General features: G+C 43.6%; 1 protein-coding gene across 3 annotated transcripts in view; it reads right to left on the bottom strand.

Annotated features, from left to right (window-relative positions):
- Positions 1-23593, bottom strand: part of LAMA3 (laminin subunit alpha 3) — a 249933-nt gene that overhangs the window by 180796 nt on the left and 45544 nt on the right. For all 3 annotated transcript variants that reach the window (XM_036245198.1, XM_036245200.1, XM_036245199.1), the window contains exons 3-7: positions 9984-10101; positions 9176-9294; positions 7514-7684; positions 4849-4940; positions 1122-1237 (exon numbers count right to left, since the gene is read on the bottom strand). In XM_036245198.1, the coding sequence (XP_036101091.1) occupies positions 1122-1237; positions 4849-4940; positions 7514-7684; positions 9176-9294; positions 9984-10101 (616 nt within the window). The remainder of the gene's footprint in view (positions 1-1121; positions 1238-4848; positions 4941-7513; positions 7685-9175; positions 9295-9983; positions 10102-23593) is intronic.

Raw genomic sequence — 23593 nt, 5'->3', positions numbered from 1 at the left:
CTTTCTTACCCACCTAGTTCAAAAAACCTAGATCCAAGCACCTTTTGATCACTTCAAAAAAAACAAACCCATCTTCAGTCCACACACTAAGAATATTCAGAAAAAAAAAAAAGGACACAGTCTCCAAAACCAGTAACTAAAAGTTACAGAAATGTTTTCAGCAACTGGAATAAATAGGTGGCTTCCTAAGAAGAGCAGTTTATTTTTGTTTATTTTTATTTTTGTTAATCTTCACCCAAAGAAATTTTTTTCATTGATTTTTAGATGGAGTGGAAGGGAGGGAGGGAGAGAAACATCGATGTGAGAGAGACATTGATTGGTTACCTCCCGCATGACCTCAACTAGGGTTGAGGATCAAACCTGCAACCCAGGTACATGCCCTTGACTGGGAATTGAACTCTCAACCCTTCAGTCCACAGGCCGGTGCTCTAACCACTGAGCAAACTGTCCAGGGACGGAGAAGAGCAGTTTGAAAGAAACAGCTCTTCAGTTGGCGGTTATAGGGCTTGTTTGTTAAAATATCAGTTTCCTTACTTTACGTTGCAACCATAATCAAAAGCAGCCCCGCGTCTCTTTTCCTTCCTTCTATGGTCCCCTCCATCTGCACCCACCTCAATCCTACTATAGCACCCCTCCTGCCGCCCCCCTGCTGCCCCAATGCTTCCAGCTCTCTGCTTACGTAGCTGCCAGTCTCACCACCTTCTCCAGACCTCAGTCCCCAAAATAGTTAGGATTCCAATCCAGTATCACTCATCACTTAAGAAATGGTAAGTGTTTAAAATTTAGTAGTGGCTGCATCATATTTTAGATTGCTAAAAGGAGAGGGCAACTTACCTTAAAGCACTCAGCCCAATTCTTGCATATAATGAATGCTTACTACATATTAAAGATTATTACTGTTGTTATTTTTGTTCTCATATTTATATCTGAATTCAGAATGGGGCACTTATACCTCCCGTCTGTGTGTTATTCGTTACAAGGTAAGACCTGTGTGCCTAAGAGTGACATGATCCCACCCTCTTCACAAGCAGGGAAATACACAGCATCAGTTGTCAGGTAGAATTGAGGGCGGGGGTGTTGGGCGGGGCCTCGTTTCCCGGTGCCCCTCCCCCACTGCTCACCTTCACACTCATGGCTCTGCTCCCATGTGGCAGGCTGCCAGCGCCTCTGATTGTACCCAGCACAACAGCGATCACAGGTCTCCCCACAGGTGTGGCGTTGGCATTCACAACGAAACCTGGGCATGTGGTGAAGCACATCTGAGTTACCGAAAAGTTTTCATTAAGATCAGTTGTTCCTGTGTGAAAAACTGAGAGTCATCACGGTCACCATGCATTGAGTAATTATGAGAACAAAGCATTTGGCATATATTTTTCAAGTCTCCCCCAGCCCGCTTATTATCTCCATTTTACAGATGTTGACACTAAAATTCAGAGATATTAAAACACTTGGTGATAAATGAGAGTCAGATTTCAAACCTGTTTGACTCCAAATCACATTATATGACGATAAATCAGCACAATATCAACACGTGCTGAGTTTTCTGAGACGTGAGTCCACAGCTTCATAGAGATCTGGAGTCGAAGGTCTACTCAGATTCCTTGCTCTCAGCCTGGGGCCGTGCACAGAGGTTCACGGATCCAAGAGACAGGTAAGATCTCATAGGACCCCGTCCCAAGTGGCCACGCCAGCTCCAACAAACAGTGTCAGCCCAGGGCCCGAAGCTGAGATTGCTCAGCAAGGCATAGGGCTAAAAAGAAATCTTTTAAAAATATACATTCAAAAGATTATATATCTGCCTTAAAACTTTTCCAAATTTTAATGAAATTGTTGTAGCCATGGCATTGGATTAGAACTCTAAGCTCTGAGCTCTCTCACATTCATCTGAGCTTGAAGGAGGATTCACAACAGAAAAAGAAAAAAAGAAAATTACATAGAATATCTCGCTCTTTTTGGTAAAGCACAAATGCTTTAAGTGTAATCCTATTAAATGGTGTTCGCATATATGTAAATATCTAAAGACATAAGCGAATTTAATAAATAACAAAAACAGGAAGTAATTAAAAGAAGGCTCTTGGCTGTGCCTGTGGGGATTCCTTCAACTGTAGTGTGGGAGGTGGGATGGCATAGGTTCAGGTCCTCTCCCAGCTGCTGTAAAGCAAGTGGACATCCATTTAACTGGCAGCAAAGAACCCTGGAGTCCAAATGGGATTTTGTGAGAGAGATGAGTTCAGTTCATTGCCAATGACATACTTGCATAAGCTGGACTGAAAGAATTATTTAAGGAATACAGCTTGAAGAACATACAGTCCAACTGCTCTCTTAGGGAGATTAAAATTGAGCATAGTCAAAAAGAAAAACAGAAAGCTGGGTATTTGTTTGAATCATTTTAGTACCCCCAAATAATTGCTTTTTCTGACTGATGGTTAATATAGAAAATTGATCCTTGCATCTACTGTAAGGACTTCATTAACGACATTATTGACTAGAGAATCCGCTTTGTGATGACCACTCCAGCTTACCCCCAGGGAAATTTCTTATCTGGTTCTAATGTAAACAGTCATGCTTCTCCTAAGCAGTTGATTACTTTTTAGATTATCATAGTGAAATATGATACTGAGCAGGTTTCTCTTTTTGAGTGGACTGCTAGGAAGCTCAGAATGAAATATGTGATCAATCCATGTTTCCATGCATCAAGGTCAGCATGGCATCTATGCTTAATTAAAGCCCTCTTCTGCCAGTTCTGCTTGATTAGCAATTGACTTTTTTTCAGTCCTCACCCAAGGACACTTTTCCACTGCTTTTCAGATAAAGTGGAAGGAAGAGAGAGAGAAACATCAATGTGAGAGAGACATATTGATTGGTTGCCTCTCACACAACCCCCACTGGGGCCAGAGATCAAACCCGCAACTCTTGACCAGGAATTGAACCTGTGACCCTTTGGTCCACGGGCTGATGCTCCAACTGCTGAGCCAAACCAACCAGAGCAGCAACTAACTTTTCTGATTTTCCAGTCTTGGCTTCCTCCAGTGTCACTGCATCCCCTAAATATAAGGTTTTGTTCATGGATGTGAATTTTATCAGCATTTGTGCAAGCCAGCCTGTTGGTCAAACAAACCAACAGGTAGGAGGAGGCAAGGCAGTGGCATTGAGGTAGACCAGTGGCAAACTGAACCTTTCACCAAGGCATGGGGAGATGGGCTCTCCACTCACAACCTCCCAGTATACAACTCCTCCAGGTGTGCAGAATCAAACTTGGCAGCTCTTCCAAGAGGAAAGACTCAGATCTTCTTTGTTGACTTTACTCTCCCACATGGATCCATTTTGTCTCAGGGTCAGAAGCAATAGACCAACCTGTTCTTCTCCCTCTCTATAACTCAGGACGTCCCTGACCTGACTTCCAGTAACCTCCAGGAGGCTACATGGGAGTGATGGTTTAATCATTAATAATTAAGTCTTTGTCCTGGCCAGTTTGGCTCAGCAGTTAGAGCGTCGGCCTGTGGACCAAAGAGTTGCAGGTTCGATTCTGGTCAAGGGCACGTACCTCAGTTGTGGTTCGTCCCCGGCCCTGGTCGGGGTCATGTGGGAGGCAACCAGTCAATGTGTCCTTCTCATGTCGATGTTTCTCTCTCTCCCTCTCTCTATCTCTCCCTCCCTCCCACTCTATCTGAAGATGAATAGAAAAATACCCTTGAGTGAGGATTAAAATAATAATAAGTCCTTGCCAATGAAAGGCTAGTCAGTTGGTGGATTCACGCAGCTACCTCAGATAGCATCACTTGACCCCTGAAGGAGGACGAACAAACCTGGGGACTGTTGCTGGTCAGGGATAAGGGCTCCACAAAGCACATAGGCCAGGAGCTGGCACCTCCACCCGAACCTGCAGCGTGGCCTAACAATGCACAGACCCGAATCCGACTAAAGTGAAATGTATCTCTCATCAGTGCTACTCATGGGGAATTGTAGCCATTAAATCAAACACTGAGAGAAAAGTATTACAAGTCTAGCATCCAGCAACTTCCGGCCCTTAGAAGTATCCCTCTTGTGGCAGTAACATGAATATATGCGATTGCTGAACACTTAATATTTAAGACCCATGCATCTCATTCTATGTGAAATATACCAAATTAAAAACACAAATTTGTTCATGGCCAAAGGTAGCTTTAACCTAAGTGTTCATCAACAGATGAATGGATAAACAAAATGTGATATATATACACAATGAAATAATATTCAGCTTCAAAAATGAAGGAAATCCTGACACATGCCACAACACGGGCGAGCCTTGAGAACATTATGCTCAGTGAAATAAGCCAGTCACAAAAAGACAAATACTGCATGATTCCACCGTGCAAATACTATGTGCTTCCACTTATATGAAGTACCTAGGGTAGTCAAAACCATAGCGTCAGAAAGTAGAATGGTGGCTGTCAGGGGCTGAGAGAGGAGGGAATGGGGAGTTGTTCAATAGGGGGAGAACTTCATTTTTGCATGATGAAGAGTTCTGGAAATTGGTTGCACAATACTGTGAATGTACTTAACACAACTGAACACTTAAAAATGGTTAAGATTCTAAACTCTATGTGAATTTTGCCAAAATAAAAAAAGGGGTGGGAGGATTTGAATATGTATACCCCTGATCCCATTAAACCAAGGATGACAAACCAGTTTTATTTCTCTTGGCAAGTCTAATCAATTATCTGTGCCTGCTTGAGGCACTGTCTGGCTGGGGGGCGGGCGGGGTGGTGGTGGTGGTGGGAACTGGAGATGTTTAAAGGGATGCAAACATCCACTGAAACAATTAGGCCTATTCATAGCAGGGCTAACAAATCTGCACAGAGTACTTACAGTTTTTCAGGATTGTTTGCATTGCACACTTCAGCATGGCCGTTGCAAGCACACCGCCCACCAATGCTGATATCCTTTATGCTGTAATAATACTATGCAACAGAAAACAGAATGTGTCCATTTTACTGAAGAACAGCAAAAACCTTCCTTCACTAATCTTTACGCGGTCTCTACTGGCCCTGCTTCCCTTGCATCCTGTTCTCTTGAGCCTACCTCAACCCCAAGGGAATCAATAATTAATTCAATCCTCGATCAAATTTAATGACATAATGCTGAATGTGTACCTTTTTAAAAACTAAACGCTTTAAAACACTGGAAGGAAACTGCCCTGGGAAAGAATCATACCCTCTAGCCTTTTGAAAAGAAATGAAGCACTTCCTAGTTTATTTTTTAAATGCAAATCTGGGCTTCACAGACAACATATTTATTTACCAAAAATAAATTTTGTATCAGAAAGTTTGCACCTACTATGTCCGTGTAGGTTCCGCGAAGGGAGGGGATGCTTGCAAAGCCGGCGGGGCCATCACACTTGCTGCAGCCTTGCCAGCTCAAGGTTAGGAAGGCCAACTGCAGAGCTTCAGGCTCCAAAGGCCAGACCCCGCAAGCTGCAGACCAAGCCGAGGATCAGCCCGGCCACACACACCGGCAGGCCATCTCGCTGACAAGGCAGGTCTCGGGTGCGCTGAAGGCCTCCCCGCTAGCGACAACAGGTGGCACTGTCTGCCAGCTCCCTGCCTGCTCAGACTTAGCGGGAGAGGCACAAGACTGGGAGAGGAATTCGGGAGTTGGAATGATCTTTCTGCCAGTGAGAACACCTGCCAGTGAGGAAGTCTTTGAATTCACAAGGACAAGAGGGTTTTGTAGCTTTTTGTTGCCGTGCTGAGATTAATCATCTTAAAGCGCCCTGTTCACTGGATGCTGGGGTTCTCTTCTGAGTTCCTCTTTAAAAACTGCTTAAGTGTCTAAGCTTCCTGGCAACATCTTGCTTAGTCTGAAGGCATTAACAACCTCTCTTGTTAATATGGATGAATTCGATATTCAAGGGCTTTCTGTGATATGTTAACACTCAGAGGCTTCTGTGCTGATCACCGTAGGAGTTTCTTTCTCTCTACATATGTGTTAAGGGCAGCAGCAGGAGAGAGCAGCACGCGATCAGCCCGCACTCCAGCAGCACGCATACTGTGACAGCTGACATTCTGTTCCTCCATTCAGAGAAGCAACCTAGGTTTGGGGACTTGAGATCACATGTTGTGCACCCCATTAAAAATTACTTAAAGAGCCCGGCTAGTGTGACTCACCCATGCATCAAGAGATCGCCAGTTTGCTTCCCGGTCAGGGCATATGCCCAGGTTGTGGGCCAGATCCCCAGTAGGGGGTATGCAGGAGGCGGCCAATCAATGTTCTTTCTTATTGATGTTTCTATCTTTCTCTCCCTTTCCTCTCTCTCTAACAATCAATTAAAAAAATAATTTAACAGTAGAGGCTGAGTTTACCTAAGTGAAAAACAATACGCAAACATACGAGTACAAATTTTGCAACCCCTGAATAGACCATTTTTTTTTAAAGGTGTTGAGTACATTTGCAGCAGGGCTTCGAAACACCTGGAGGAATGGAAGCGCAGTCTGCCCACAGTTGAACAGAAAGCCCCGTCTCCCTTGTAAATTCCATCCTGGGATCCAGGACAGTTCCCACAGACAGCAGCTCAGAGTGCTACCAGTACAGTAAATGCTCAAGATAAGCCACCTACACCCAACATAGCGGGCCTTTCTGGAAAATGCTAAAAGCTGTAGTGAAACCTACTTTCCTCTCTTCCTTTTCCAGCTCTCTGATATTACCTACATAAGAAGCCAAACTCTAAAAGGTGTTGGACATCTTCCATTCATACTTTGAGGTCCACTTTCCACCTTTTTCCACCTTGCCCTTTGCCCTGGGGCTGAACTTCATGGGTTGCAACAAGCGTCTCTTGCTCTCTGGCTTTCTGTTGGGTTTGGCCAGTGGGAGGCACTGGCAGGAAATTAGGGAGTGGGAGAAGAATGAGAGGTGTTCAGGCTATACATCCAACACAACAGAAGTACTAGTGCTCACCAATATCTATGTCTCCTCTACTTTGGCTATTTTATATTACCCAGCCTCCTGCATGTAGGTGCGGCTATACAACCAGTTCCTGCCAATGGAAGTGACCTATGTGGTTGGGAGCATTTGGGTCTTCTCTACCCTCTCTCTTCCCTCATCTGCTGACCAGATGCAGGGGATCCATAGAAGGACTCTGAGGTCCTACAGGATGGCTGCTCCTTTAAATAAAAAGTGACTGGTTCCCTGAATGACTCTGTGGAGCCGATCCCTCCTGCTACACACAGTAGACTGTCACATGAGCAAAAAGTGAACCTTTATTTTGTTAAGCCTCTGAGACCTGGGGATCGTTTGTTTTAATATCAGACTAATACCAGGCTGGCTGTCATCCTTTGCCTTTCATCTTTGAAGGTAATAATTTTTCCTCAACAACCAAACTTCTAAGTTACATCTAGTAATTCAGACAAGAACAACTCCTACGCCTACACTATTATAGCTATAAAGATTACTTGAAAGAGTTCAAGGCAATTAATGTGATAAGCAGAAAAAAAATGTTTTAAAACCTGCTGTCTAGGCACTTTAAAATATGACTCACCCGCCGAGTGACGGTTGGATCTCGTTGTGCTTTGGAGATGAGGTGTCCAAGAAGGGTGTTGGTTCGGAGAAAACGCAAGCGGATATTTGTTGCCTTAGTGAACTCCCTCAGGGTGTTGGAGAAAGTAAAATTTTTTGCACCTGGACGACCATTTATCAAAGACACCACAACCTAAAATAACCACACATACACATAGGGGGAAAAAAGTCTTGTCATAAAAATTAATAACTCACATGCTCCAAAGTACTAGGTTTCTTTGAACTATTAGATGTTTGTAGGTGAGGTGGTCTTGGATCTTGTTTATGTCTAAAGCATCATTGCTAGTTCCACAGTCACTTCAAATTCTGGCAATCTGTCCTTAAAACCTAGGCTCTCATAAGATGCTATCATTTCATTTTGAAACCCTTCATTCTATCACTGTAGCAGTGGGGCCGTAACACTATGACATGTTGAAAGCATAATGTTAAAATATATAAACATAAGGAAACCACTTTTTGTCAAGCTGCATCAAAGAAACAAAGGTAAAGTAATCTAAAAATCTAAATGAGGTTAAAAAAGGAAGTCTCTGGATTTAAAGTTGACAGTGAAGGAGCTAAAATATCTATACAAAGCCAAGGTTTTATTTTAAAGCTTGAGGAGAAAGAGTTCAAGTCCCAACCATTTGAGACATGAACCACTCACCACTCATTATAAGATACTGGATAGACCTGCTCAAAAATATCTTTCTACCTAAAGAGGGGGAGACTGACACCCTTTAAAGAAGTTTACTTGAAACTCATTCATGCTCATTATGGCATCACAATTTCCATGGAATTCTTCTCTGATTTCCCCCATCTCTGTTTTCCCATTTCTTTCTTTTTTTTTTTTTTTATCCTCACCCGAGGACATTTTTCCATTTTTTGTTCAGGTAGAGTCGGCGGTAGAGAGAGGAACAGAGAGAGAGAGAAACATCGATGTGAAAGGGACACATCGAGTGGCTGCCACCCGCACAACTGACCAGGGCCGGGGACAAACTGCGACCGAGGTACATGCCCTTAGCGGGAACCAAACCCGGGTCTCTCAGGACCGCAGGCCGACGCTCTAACCGCTGAGCCAAACCGGCCAGGGCTGTTTTCCCATTTCTTGTAACAATAGCCTGGCTGACTGCACAAGGGCGAAACGCAACCCCTCAGGACAACAATTCTTCTCTTCCCAACAGATGATGCCCACCCTGCCCAAAGGAATCAGGGATTCGTGCTGCCTCCTACCCTTCATCTCCTTATTCTTACTACTGGGATAATGTGTCTGGGAATCAGTGGGAGGGGCTTCATGTCAATCACCAGCAACCCACCTTCTAAATATTCCGCCAGAAAAGAGAGTTCAAGACCTTGGGCCTTGAATCCAGAATCCTGACTTCCAGGGGAGAATTAGAGATCTCTAATATAATTTCCAATGTCAATCATACCTCAATAATTTAAAAAAACAAAATAAAACAGAATTTCCAATCCAATTCATTCTGGGAGTCTTTAATGTGATTCTTTTACCATTTAGTCCCAAGTACCGGTTTCCATCGTGATCTATGTCAAATCTACTTGAAAGTGCAAATTTCACAATTATGAAGATGTTTATATCCTCGTGTTCATTTCTGAGTCGTCTCTCTCACAGCCTCCCAAATCTACTTACCTCGCCATTTTCCAAAGGTACAATCCGGGAATATTCAGTAGTACAAAGAACATCATCATCTCTGGTGACAGCCACATTTGCCACCTGCCCAAATTGTTGCAAACAGTCTACTTTAGAATCTAGAAACAAAACATTTTAATATTATCAAGTAAAATATAATCACCTTGCTGGATATCTCTTAATAAATCTTATGTTTCCCTAAGAAAATACATGAATAGAGAAAGAACAGAGAAGCATTGAGGATTTTTAGACAAAAGCTTAGAATGAAGTTTTCAGATCATGAAAGGAAAGATCAAGCCAGGCCACTTGACTTTCAAAAGCAGTGTTTGGAGATGTGGTTCGAAACCCTCACTCCTCATTAAGCAAGTTTAAGGAGCAGTCACAGAAAACCCAATGCCTTTGCAAGCAAAATCCCTGTCTACCTCAATTTATCCTAGGGTTCATCACACTGACATTCTTCATTAGTGAAGAGGACAGAGTCAAGGTAAGTTAGGTGAAATACAGGATCCATAAAGATGAAACTTGGTTTCTAATTATGCATAAAAGGAAAATGATGGCTTCTCCCTGAATAGTGGCAAAAACTGTTAACATAAAAGGCATTTCAACCTCAGTTCTGCAAGTGTGTACTTGTAATTAATGCACACTTGCTTGAGAAACAGGGCTCTGCTGAGGGTAACCTAGAACGTTAAAATTGATCAATCCCTAACTAGCCACATGGAGAAACAAATTTTCTAATTCAATCTAAAGCCTTAATCTGTTGCAAATAATTAAAGCCCCCTGTAGCACAGTAGTTGAGATTACTACTTACGAGCAAAATATTGCCAAGGTGAGTAGGTGCTTCCAAAGTCTACAGATCTTTCCAAGACCCAAAGATCAGGACGAGGAGAATTTGCAAATTTGATTAAAATATAGGCCACATGGAAAAGCTGATAAAGCAAAGGAGATACAGTTATTAAAGTCACCTAGTCTATCCACACCCTTGACCATCTCTATGTGATGCTGATCCCCAAGGCAACACGAATAGCCACACCTCTCCCAAGACACAGATCCCATTCCTAACTTCCCACTGGACATCTCTACCTGGGTCCAGTTTCTCAAGCTTAAAAGGATCACTTTTCAAATCTACACAAAAGCTTTGTCACACCTTAATTATTATATCTTTGAATTTCAACCAGCCTACACAGCATCTTAAAGTCTGTACATTCAGAGAAATCTAATGTCAAGCAACAACCATTGTCAAGCACCTTTCCCTCTTGAAAAAAAAAAAAATCCCCTATTTATTTAATGATTTATGATTTAATTGCTACTATGTTCTAGGTACTATGATAAGCACCTCTCAAACATTTTTGCATTTGGGCCTCACAATAACGATGAGGAAAGTGTGACTTCCAGAGGGTAAGTAATGTGGCCAGAGCTTGCAGATGTGAAAATCTTGAACCTATGTGTATTCCCCTCGCTGCCGGTTAGCTAGGCCACAGACTAACAGGTACTTAATATTTGACCTCTTTCATCTTGGGGAAATAAACTGTCAGAAAGCTCCAAACATCATTATTTTCCAATCTGTGAAGTGGCCATTACCGGGAAGCCGTGTTAGGTATCACACAGCACAAAGGTTATTTGAATGCAGTGGTTTCCCAAAGCTGCACTTTCTGCTACTGAATGAAAAACCCCCGTGGTTCAGAGGACCCCTCTCTGTTTCGCTTCATCATGTTCTGAGATAACGTGTGATCCCTTTGAAGCAGCAGCAGACGGAGACGCCATGGTGTGCTGCTCCTCTTGCTGGGTGAGCCTGCCACCCAGGCCTAAATTACTAAGCCCACTGATTCTACCAATTCGTCCTCCAGCACCTATCAGACAGGGCATTTCACTCTAACATGTTTCCCTCCCATCTTTGTCTGAGGAACCTGTCGGCTGCATTTCATTTGTCCTGAGTCCATTTGCACTGACAGACTGGTTTCTGGATCATCACTGCAGCCGAGCCTGCCAAGCACTCCAGCTCTGTAGTTGATCTCTGAGGGTTGCTGGTTCAAAATGTTGCTGTGAGGCAGCGTGAGTGGTGCCCAAAGTGGTTCACAGCTGGCTCGCGCCTGTTAAACCAACACTTGTGGGTTTATTGTCTTCTGCTTGATCATTTAAAATTATGTGCCTTTGAAATGGCTTCTTCTGCTAACCTCCTATTGTCAGTTACTTATGTTTGCTCTTTGATCACTCAAAATACTTTGAAGCACACATGACCCACACTTGAGATTCACTGGTGTGAAAAATGCCCTTTATGAAGCTGAAAAGCACCAGACAAGGGAGTCACTAGCACAGAAAAGCAAAGGCAAAGTTGTGCATTTCCAGAGAAATACCATCTACACACACACACACACACACACATACACACACACTTTTAAAGAAATCTTTGAAAGTAAGTTTCACACATCATTATTTCAGCATGCATTTTCCAAGAACATAGACATTTTTCTTTCATAGCTTAACATTTTGATGCCTAATAAATTTTACCATTTATGCAAAAATCTTATCTAACATACTGTCCATATTCTAATTTCCCTGATTTTTCTAATAACACCCATTGTATATTTCCAATCCAGGATCCAATCAAGGATTATAAATAGCATTTACGAGCAGCAGGACCTGGGGCTCCACAGAGGCATGTGCGGTCCAGCAGCTCACAAGTGCAGTGGGAAGGGAGCCCAAGAGGGACTGGTGCAATCCAGCTGCCTGCTCACAAGATGCTGAAGTGCTGAAGCAGCTCATAAGATAGGCATAGAACCAGATCCCCAAAGGGACTGTGCGACCCAGCTGTGCACAAGATAGGTGTAGAGGATGTGAAAATGGAGGCGGAGTGAATGGAAGCTACACAGAAGATTTCCCAGGACCAAATGGGAATTACAACTAAAATAAAGACAAATCCTCGGGAAAAAAAAGGCAACAGTAAAGCAGCAGGACAAGACCATATAACCAGGGACACTGGTAGCATCTGCAGAGGCACGAGAGGGTGGTGGGCTGGGAGCCCATGGACAGCAGCAGTCTTAGCTGTGAGCAACACCCTTGGGGAGTAAACACCAAGCCCACTCCACAGCACAGAGAGCCAGAACAGAGCACTAAAATAGCCACAGCCACTCACCTGGGGGCTATGGCAGAGGGAGGACAGACTGGGCTGGAACTCTGTGGGGACACCCGGGACTTGGAGAGCACTCAGCGTTTTTGCTGAGTTGTAGCCACAAAGGACAGTGGCCAGTGTGCTCCTTCCCAGAGTTGTGGGGAAAAGCAGCAGCCCCACCCCCTCAGAGATTCAGTCTTTCCCAGGTGAGGCACAGAAATGCAAATTGAGGCTCATTAACAACCAGCATCTATCCCACCCTCTGCAAATCCTCTTCTGCAGAACACCAGGGCTACATTCCAAGGCACTGAGTAACTGAGACTACTAGCCACCAGGAAAAAGCTAGAGGATAACTGAAACTTTCCTGGGCTTGCAAATCTACCCAGGAAAGTAAGACCTGACAGTGGTGTTTAATGTGGGCCCACTCAGGCTCATCCAAACCCAGTAGAGGGAGCCACAAGCAGCAGAACACCAACACCCACAGGAAAAATTTGCCAGGCTCCAAAACCCACTGAGATAGCCAAAATGGTGAAACAAAGAAACAAATACCAAATGAAAGAACAAGAGAACTCTATCGAAGACGAGATCAATGAAATGCAGCTAAGCAAATTATCAGAGGTAGAGTTCAAAGCCATGATCTTGAGGAAGCTCAACAGCATGAGTAAGGACATCAGCACCATGAGTAAGGATATAGAAACATTGAAAACCAACAAAGTGGAAATGAAGAATGACATAGCAGAAATTAAGAACACATTGGAAGAACTAACCAGCAGAGTAGAGGAAGCTGAGGACCGGATCAGTGAATTAGAAGACAGGGTAGAAAAAAATCAACCAATCAGAAAACCAAAAGGAAAAAACAATTTAAAAAAAGGAAGACAGCTTAAGAGAACCGTGGGACAACTGAAAACATAATAACATTCGCATCATAGGAGTCCCCGAAGAGAAAGAAAATGGGCATGGGTTACAGAATATATTTGAAGAAATAGTGACAGAAAACTTTCCTAACTTGGTGAAGGAAGAAGGCATTCAAGTTCAAGAAGCACAGAGAGCCCCAACTAAGAAGAACACAAACAGACCCATACCAAGACACATAGTGATTAAAATGCCAAAAATTAATGACAAAGAGAGAATCCTAAAGGTAGCAAGATATAAGCAACAGGTTACCTACAAAGGAAACCCCACAAGGCTCTCAGCTGACTTCTCAGCAGAAACACTACAGACCAGAAGGAAGTGGCATGAAGTAATCAAGGTCATGAAAAATAAGGATCTGAATACAAGACTACTATATCCAGCAAGGCTATCATTCAAAATAGAAGGTCAAATAAAGAGCTTTCCAGACAATAAAAAAAAAAAAAAAAATAAGGGAATATATTAACACCAAACCAGCACTGCAAGATATGCTAAAAGGACTGCTGTAATTAGTAGAAGAAATAGGAAGAAAAATATAACCACTCTAAAAAAAAAATGGCAATAAATAAGTACATATCAATTATCACCTTAAATGTGAATGGTTTGAATGCTCCGATAAAAAGACACAGAGTAGCTGACTAGATAAGAAAGCATGACTCATATATATGTTGTTTACAAGAGACCCACCTCACAACAAAAGACTCACATAGGTTGAAAGTGAAGAAATGGAAAAAAATCTTTCAAGCAAACGAAAAGCAAAAAAAATCTGGGATAGCAATACTCATATCTGATAAAGTACATTTCAAAATGAAGGCCATAACTAGAGACAAAGAAGGCCACTACATAATATTGAAAGGATCTGCAATAGGAAGATATAACCTTGGTAAACATATATGCACCCAATATAGGAGCACTGACATATATTAAAAATCATTTGGATGACTTTAAAGAAGAAAACAACAGCAATACAGTCATACCAGGGGACTTCAATACCTTGCTGACAGCACTGATTAGATCTTCTAGACAAAAAATTAACAAGGAAACACAGACTCTAAATGAAGCGCTAGATCAAATGGATTTAATAGATATCTACAGAGAATTATTCTCCAAAACTACAGAATTCATATTCTTCTCAAGTGCACATGGCACATTCTCAAAGACAGACCACATGTTAGGGCACAACTAAGTCTCTACAAGTTCAAGAAGATTGAAATCATATAAAGCATCTTCTCAGATCACAATGGCATAAAACTAGAAATCAATTGCAACAAGAACATGCAAAGACATTTGAAAACATGGAGGCAAAATAGCATGTTATTGAACAATGAATAGGTTATCATGGAGATCAAGGAAGAAATTAAAAACTTCCTGGAAACCAATGAAAATGAACAGACAACAACACAAAATCTATGAAATGCAGTGAAAGCAGTTCTGAGAGGGAAGTTCAGAGCACTACAGGCCTACCTCAAGAAGCAAGAAAAATTTCTAATAGACTATATAACCTCACAACTTAAAGAACTAGAAAGCAAACAAAAAGATAACTCCAAAGCAAGTAGAAGGAAGGAAATAGTAAAGATCAGAGCAGAAATAAATGACATGGAGACAAAAAAAAAAATTCAAAGAATCAATGAAACAAAGAGCTGGTTCTTTGAAAAGATAAACAAGATTGATGGACCCTTAGCTAGACTCACCAAGAAACAAAGAGAGAGAACCCAAATACACAAAATAAGAAATGAAAGAGGAGAAGTATCAACTGACATCACAGAAATACAAAGGATCATGAACAAATATATAACAACAAATTTGACAATCTAAGTGAAATGGACAAATTTCTAGAAACACATCGTCTCCCAAAACTGAACCAGGAAGAGGTAGAAAACTTGAACAGACCAATAACAACAAAAGAAATTGAAGATGTAATCAAGACTCTCCCAGCAAACAAAATCCCAGGTCCAGAGGGCTTCATGGGGGAATTTTACCAAATATTTAAAGAACTAATACCCATTCTCCTCAAACTATTTCAAAAAATTCAAGAAGAAGAAAGACTTCCAAACTCGTTTTATGAGACCAGCATAATTCTAATTCCAAAACCAGAAACAGACACTACAAAGAAAGAAAACTACAGGCCAATATCCCTGATGAACATAGATGCCAAAATCCTGAACAAAATACTAGCAAATCGGATCCAGCAACACATCAAAAAAATTATTCATCATGACCAAGTGGGATTCATCCCAGGGATGCAAAACTGGTACAATATTTGCAAATCAACAAATGTGATATACCACATAAACAAAATGAAAGATAAAAATCATATGATCATATCAATAGATGCTGAAAAAGCATTCGACAAAATCCAGCATCCATTTCTGATAAAAATGTTCTGCAGTCTGGGAATAGAAGGATCATATCTTAACATAATAAAGGCCATATATGAAAGACCTACAGCCAACATCATACTCAGTGGGCAGAAACTAAAAGCATTTCCCTTTAGAACAGAAACAAGGCAAAGATGCCCACTTTCACCACTCTTTTTAAACATAGTCCTGGAAGTCTTAGCCACAGCAATCAGACAAAAAGAAAAAATAAAAGGGATCCAAATTGGAAAGGAGGAAGTGAAACTGTCATTATTCGCAGATGACATGATACTATACGTAGAAAACCCCAAAGACTCCATCAAAAATTTACTAGAATTAATAAATGAATTTGGCAAAGTAGCAGGATATAAAATTAATGTCAAGAAATTGATGGCATTCTTATACACCAATGATGAACTCACAGAAAGAGAAACTAAAAAAATAATCCTATTTACCAACACAGCAAAAAAATTAAGATACCTAGAAATAAACTTAACCAAATAAATAAAGGACCTATTCACAGAAAACTACTGTCATCGAAAAAAGAAATAGTGGAAGATATAAAAAAGTGGAAGCACATACCTTGTTCATGGATTGGAAGAATTAACATCATTAAAATGTCCATACTACCCACAGCAATCTATAGATTCAATCCAATCCCCATCAAAATACCAATGACATACTTCACAGAACTAGAACAAATACTTCAAAAGTTCATATGGAACCATAAAGACCTTGAATAGCCACAGCAATCTTGAAAAGAAAAACAAAGTTGGAGGGATCACATTACCAGATTTCAGGTTATACTACAAAGCCACTGTAATCAAAACAGCCTGGTACTGGCACAAGAACAGGCAGATAGATCAATGGAACACAATAGAAAACCCAGAAATGGACGCAAGGCAATATGCTCAATTAATATTTGACAAAGGGGGCAAGAGCATACAGTGGAGTAAAGACAGCCTCTTTAATAAATGGTGTTGGGAAAATTGGACAGCTATATCCAAAAAAATGAAACTAGACCATCAACTTACACCATACACAAAAATAAACTCAAAATGGATAAAAGACTTAAATGTGACTCATGAATCCATAAAAATCCTAGAAGAAAATGTAGGCAACAAAATTTTAGACATCATACGCAGCAGAATTTTCACTGATACATCACCTAAGGCAATAGAAACAAAGAAGAAAATGAATACATGGGACTACATCGAACTCAAAAGCTTCTGCACAGCAAAAGATATAATCATCAAAACGGAAAGGCTACCCACTTTATGGGAGAGCATAATTGCCAGTGATATATCAGATAAGGGGTTAAGTTCCAAAAGATATAGAGTGCTCATACAACTCCACAAAAGGAAGACAAAGAACCCAATTAAAAAATGGGCAGAGGACCTAAATAGATACCTCTCCAAACAGGACATACAAATGGTTAAGAGAGCCCTGGCCAGTTTGGCTCAGCGGTTAGAGTGTCGGCCTGTGGTCCGGAGAGACCCGGGTTCGGTTCCCGCTAAGGGCACGTACTTCGGTTGCAGTTTGTCCCCGGCCCTGGTTGGTCGTGCGGGTGGCAGCCACTCGATGTGTCCCTTCACGTCGATGTTTCTCTCTCTCCCTTCCTCTCTCTCCCTCCCTCTCTATCTGTACAAAAAAATGGAAAAATATCCTCGGGTGAGGATAAAAAATAAAAAAAAAAAAAAATTCACAAAATGAAGTTCAATCCTCATCGAACAATCAAGGTCAGTGATGAAAACAACTCAGCCGGCCTGAAAAAGAGCCTGCCCTGGCAAGTTTGGCTCAGCGGCTGGAGCTTCCGCCTGAGGACAGAGGGTCAAAGGTTCATTCCCACTCAAGGGCACGTACCTGGGTTGCAGGTTCGATCCCCAGCCATGGTTGGGGTCCGGCGGAGGCAAAGAATCAATGTCTCTCTCACATCCATGTTTCTGTCTCTCTCTCCCTGCCCCCCTTCCACTCCATCTAAAAATCAATGGGAAAATATCCTTGGGTGAGGATTAACCAAAAAAAGAAGAAAAAAAAAGAGGGAAAGGTAAAACGCACGCACCTATATTTTATTACTGATAAATTCATAACTCTGGAGAAAAACACTGATTGAGGACATAGAGCTTAATGTTTAGTCCTTGTGGATGTGAATCATTATCCCATATGTAGACTCAAAAGTGCAGAACTTGAGACTAAAATATGTTAATCAAGAGCATTGTATCCACGACTAACAATGTACAGATAGGTTCGGAGGTGATTTTAGACGAGCTGGAGCCCACTGGAATCCAACGCTCTGAGCTGTTTTACACGTAGTCTCACATTTTATCCTCTTCTGCAGTTCCTCTCACTGTCGGGGAGTCTCTTTGTCTAGGGCCTGATTCTCCTTATAAAACCAGTTTTGCAGATTCATGCTTTTTTGCTAATTTATAAGAAAATTAGGCCCAGCCGGGGTGTCGACCCATGCACCAAGTGGTCACCGGTTCAGTTCCTGGTCAGGACACATGCCCAGGTTGTGGGCCCGATCCCCAGTGGGGGGCATGCAGGAGGCAGCCAATCGATGTTCTCTCTCATCGATGTTTCCATCTCTCTCTCCTTCTCCCTCTTCTCTCTCTAAAATCAATAAAGAAAAAAAAATTTCTTAAAGAAAATTAGGTCTGACACCTGGTTCACTCACTGAACTAATAAGTAGCTTACAAATTTGTCTGAAAAACCATACAGGACAAAAAAAATTATATAGTCATCTTCTTCCAAGGCAACGAGATTTAACTAAGTCAAGTTTAATAACCAGCAACCAAGCTATCTGAATCCTCCCCACTATATTTTTTTAGGCTCCTAAAAATATATGGATTTCTATAGGTGACTTATAGCATGGTGGGCTTCAACAAAATATTTCTTGATGATGATTTGTCCTAAATCAGCTTCCAACTGATGTTATCGTCATTTTTCGTAAATAATTCCAAACCCTCAGTAATGTTTCTGTCTTCTCCTTTTGGCTGATATTTTTCTACCCAAAGAGTGTTATCATTTCTGACCTGCACTCATAATGGTCCTGTCCTACTTTTTTTAAAATATGCTTTTATTGATTTTTTTAGAGAGAGAGGAAGAGAGAGATGGATAGAAACACTGATGTGAGAAAGAAACATCGATCGGCTGCCTCCTGCACATCCACGTCCCCTCGTACCCACCCCCGACCACCAACTGGGGATCAAGCCCACAACCCGGGCATGTGCCCTCACCAGACATCGAACCAGGACCTCTCAGTCCATAGAATGACGCTCAATCCACTGAGCCACACCGGCCAGGCAGATCCTGTCCTACTTTTGCTTGTCATATCCATTCCTTTCTCCCTCCATTTCATCTTTCTTAACTTCAGCAGCCGTGACTACATCAGAGTTTTACCTAAGGCTAAAATTATCCTTTTGGCTGTGTTTCCAATAGCCTTACTAATGACAGGGCACTTCAGAGAACTTTTGACAACAGCTGTGCATGTCTGTAGGGCATAACAACGGTCACTTAAATTGACTCAGCGTGTTCATTTTTATTAGTCAGCATACTTATTTTGGAATGAAGTGTCATTTCAAATCAGTGCAGTCACAGATTAAATATTCTTCTTAGAACTCACCCCTTGATCAAAAGCTGTCTTTTGCTTTCTGAACACTAAATCCCTTGGCATGGTAGTTCTCAAAGGGGGTGGTACCACCCCTGGGGTATTTTATTGGTCGTCATAGTAACAAGCCCAATAAATCAGACAGACCATTTATTTCAGAAGCATCAACCTGCACCTGAGAAAGATCACAGCCAGTTTCTGATGAGGAAGCTGCTCTCCGGGTGCTTGGATCTGACTGACACGGGGACTTGCACTAGCATGCAGTGTGGCTGGAGAGGGGGAGGTGTCTGTTGGACTTCCAAGGGTCCGAATGCCCTCCCACCTTTCGAACCTTGCTGGGAACAGAAGGCAGCTCCACCTTTAAAAGCTGAAAATGCCATCTTTTCCAGCTCCCGCAGCAGCTAAGGCAGCATGGGTGCATGACCGGCTCCGGGAACTGGATGTCTCCTGTCAAGATTTTGCATCTAGACAAATGATACAAAAAGGTAGGGACACTGGAGAAGGCTTTCCAGCAGCAACAAAGATGGCAGCAGCAGCTGGCTCCTGGGGACAGTGGCTGATCCCAGCAGAGGTGTCCCGAGTCCAGAGTCAGGCTCGGGGCTGCAGCACCAGCGTTCAGCTGTGGCCGTGTCCTCACAGAGGAGCCTGTGGTTCTCCCCGTGCAGCCTCCTTTGCTTCTGCCCATTTGCTGAGGCCCCTCAAACCCCAGCCCACAACTCCCCCTCCGCTCCTTCCACATTCAGTGGTGACATTTGCTCTTCCCCTGGTCAAATCAGAACTACCAAAAAGGAACATCTTTGCCTTCCCTTCCCGTATCCACAAGCACATCCTCTCCCCCTTCCCTCTGGTCCAATGGAGCCAGGAGCCTCTTCCTGTCAAGAGCCAATCCCTCCACCTGTGCTCGGGACCCCATTCCCCTCCTGACTTCTGTGGAATCCTTCCCATCAGCTTTTAAACATCATTCCATCCTAAAGACAAGCCCTCGTCTGGTTCCACCCCAGCTCCTTCTCCCCATCACAGCCGCACGTCTCCGAAGGGCGGTTGCTGCTTGTCCTTCCTCCCCTCTCACCCACTCCTGCACCTGCCCCCGGTCACCCAGCGTCCAGCTCTCAGCCTTGTCTCGCCTCTCTCTACACCGTGCTTCCTTCTCCACCCCTAACCCTGATGTACATCGGTAGCCCAGACTCTCCCTACCATCTTCCAACCTACGTTCTAACTGTTTCCTTCATCTCCACTTCGCATCCCCCTCAACTTGACATGACCCCGCGGAAGCCTGACCCCAGCTGCTAACCCCTATTTAACCTGTAGGTCTCAGTGCCGCCTTCACTCTGCTCAGCTGTCTGTATCTCGTGCTTCCTGCAGTACTGTGCTTTTCCTTTAAGATGCTCATCACAGAAGGAATTAAATATTCATGGCTCGAGTACACCTGGCCTTGGGAATACAGGACATGTACTTGATTCTCCTGCCCACACATGAACTGCAACAGGAATACCTTGTCTACATGTAGCTGGAGGCCAGGGTAGGGCCCACACTCTGCCTGGATGAGGGCAATGCTGGTAGTTGGCCAAAACCCTAAGGGTGAGATTACTTGGCATGAAACAGAACAGCTCACAGTTACCATCATGGTGATGCCGTGGTGAACCCCCAGCTGAACTCTCGCCTCTGGACAGGAGACGACCTCTTGTGTCCCCGTTGATCCTACTTAAATGCTCTGGCTCCCACGAGGACCCGAAGCAGGCATCCTTCATCACGGACACATGTGTGAAAAAGTGACACTGCAGAGTAGGGGAGGCCGGTGTGCAGGGTCAGAGCACACGTGAGGGAAGGCGGCCGGAGCAGAGGGAAGTGTGGACAGGCTCCACGCCCGATGGACAACAGGAGGACTGGGTTCTGTGCCCAGCTCAGCCTCTGCCTGGAGTCAGGGGACCTTGAGTGAGAGAACTGAACTTCTCCACGCTCGTTTCTGAAAACTTCCTCCGGGCAAGGCTCTGCTACCAGGGCAGCGATGCATGCCCACCCGAGCAGTTGTGTGCTGGAACACAAGCCAGGGAAGTGGACAGGACAGCCAGACAGATCCCCCAAGGCTGCGCAGGTTAAACTGGGAAATTGGGGGCGAAGCACACTCCCACTCTGCCTGGTGAAGGGGACACCTTCTGTGCCAGCAGGCCCATCTCCCAGGGGCAATCTACCACCTTTCGGGGACCGGGATCTGGGTCTTATGATGGTAGAGAGGGTGGACAGCGAGGCATTCCAAAATGAAGGGTCTGGCGTCTGAGGGTGGGTGGAGCTCCCAATTTCCATCATCCTCAATCCACACAATGGCCTGACCCCCCTCACTTTCCATAGACCCATCTCTCACCCCCAGATTTCTTACTCCCTAGTCTTCCTAAGCCTTTCTCTGATCTGGGGTTCCTTTTTTCCCTGCACCCCAGAAGCTACAGAGAGGGGGAGGATTAAATAATGTTTATAACGTTACATCTTGCAAATGTGAAACATGACAACTATTACAGCTACACAAGAGACTAAATGAACTTGTAACACATAGCTTCTTATTTATAACATTTTTCTGGGGAAAATAATGCAACATGAGTTCTAAATATCTGATGTAACTTTTGGTGCACACCTCATTTATACCTAAATATGACTTCCCACAAGGCAATACTTTATTAAATAAAACAATGTGGGCCCTGGCCGGTTTGCTCAGTGGTTAGAACGTCGGCCTGTGCTCCAGAGAGACCCGGGTTCGGTTCCTGCTAAGGGCATGTAGCTCAGTTGCAGTTTGTCCCCGGCCCTGGCTGGTCGTGCGGGTGGCAGCCACTCAATGTGTTCCTTTCACGTCAATGTTTCTCTCTCTCTCTCTTCCTCTCTTTCCCTCCCACTCTATCTGAACAAAAAATGGAAAAAAAATGTCCTCGGGTGAGGATAAAAAAATAAAACAATGTGGAAGATCATCTCCATACCAGCCCCATAGTTATCAGAAGCAAGGAAACAGATACACATACAGCAATGTGGACGAACATTCATAACGTACAGGGCATGAATACAGAAGACATCAAACTAGACGTTAAGTGCATGCATGTAAATTATATATATACAGATTCATGTACACACAGATCTATACTCGTGCACACACATACTTATTCACATAGAACAACACTTCATATTTTATGGGAAATGTATCATAATGGTTGAGAGGGTGGGACCTGGGGTCAGAATTTCTGGCTCCAGTTTCTGAGCTGTGAAACCTGGGTGAAGCTTCTGGTACAGAGAGGGGCACAAAGGCCTGTGGATGGCCACATGGGATTCTATCTCATCGCCATACTTGGGTCAGAATCTAAGTTTCTCTTTAGGGAAATCCTTGTTTTATTCTCCTCCATTTCAGAGAACCAGTGAGGGGGGTTCCATGCACCCGTCTTTTGCCCTTCGACTAAGGACTTGAGGGTGGTTAGAGAGTCTCCCGTATTAAAACAGCCTGTCTATCATGATGTGCTGGTGGCATTGCCGTGACAATCAACGCCAACATCACAGTGCTTGAAAACAGTGGGTGTGTTTGTATCTCACCCTGCTGCAAGGCTGTGGCGAGTGGGCTCAGCTCCATGTCCTCCTCACAAAGGGACACGAATCAGCGGAGCCCGACTATGGGACATCACTGAGGCAGGAAGGGGACACAGTGCACTGCTCACTGAAGCAGGTCCATGGCCAGTCTCCCCTCAAAGAGACAGGAAACCCTAGTGAGCTAGGAAAGCAGACATGCAGGTGCTTAGAGGACCCCATTTCATATCAGTTTGGCCCCACTGGCCAGCTAGGTCAGAAATCGATGGTGGTAGAAGCTGAGATTTCAGAGGTGTTGCCCCCCCCCCCCAATCCATGCTACCCACACTGGCCATAGGGGATGAATGTGGCTGAGAGAAGACTCACCCAGTTCTGAGGACAAAATGACAGTGTGCAATAGAAGCACCTGGGGAGCATGCTAACATGCAGATTTTCGGGGTACACTTCAGGAAATTCTAAGTCAGCATGTCTGCAGTGAGGTCTGGAAACCAGGCCCACTAAAATGTGCAGAGCTTAGAGCAAAATGAAGACACAGGGGCCCTTATATACAGGCAGGGGGGAAAGTATACTTTTCTTTTTCTTCCAGTTTCTCTCTTGACTTATCATGCTATTTTTATTTGTTATAATCACTCCCTTGGGCAAGGGGATTCTTGCTGGGTGAATAAAGACCCTCACAGGCACCAGGGGGCCCCACCCTGCTATTGGTTGTGTACCTGCCAGGATTCCCCACCCAAAAGCTGCGGGGTGACACACAGCGCCCTGGCCAGGAGCAAGGAAGTCAATCTCCCCTTCCCATGGGCCCACTGCCCCAACCCACAGACAGGTGACTCCTCAGGGACTTAAACCTCTGCGCTGGGATGTGCTTGGTGCTTGGATGCAGGCTCATT

Source organism: Molossus molossus, unplaced genomic scaffold (assembly GCF_014108415.1).
Source record: "Molossus molossus isolate mMolMol1 unplaced genomic scaffold, mMolMol1.p scaffold_m16_p_6, whole genome shotgun sequence".
NCBI classification, from domain to species: domain Eukaryota; kingdom Metazoa; phylum Chordata; class Mammalia; order Chiroptera; family Molossidae; genus Molossus; species Molossus molossus.
The sequence above is the reverse complement of the archived record's forward strand: the minus strand, read 5'-3'. Positions and strand labels throughout refer to the sequence as shown.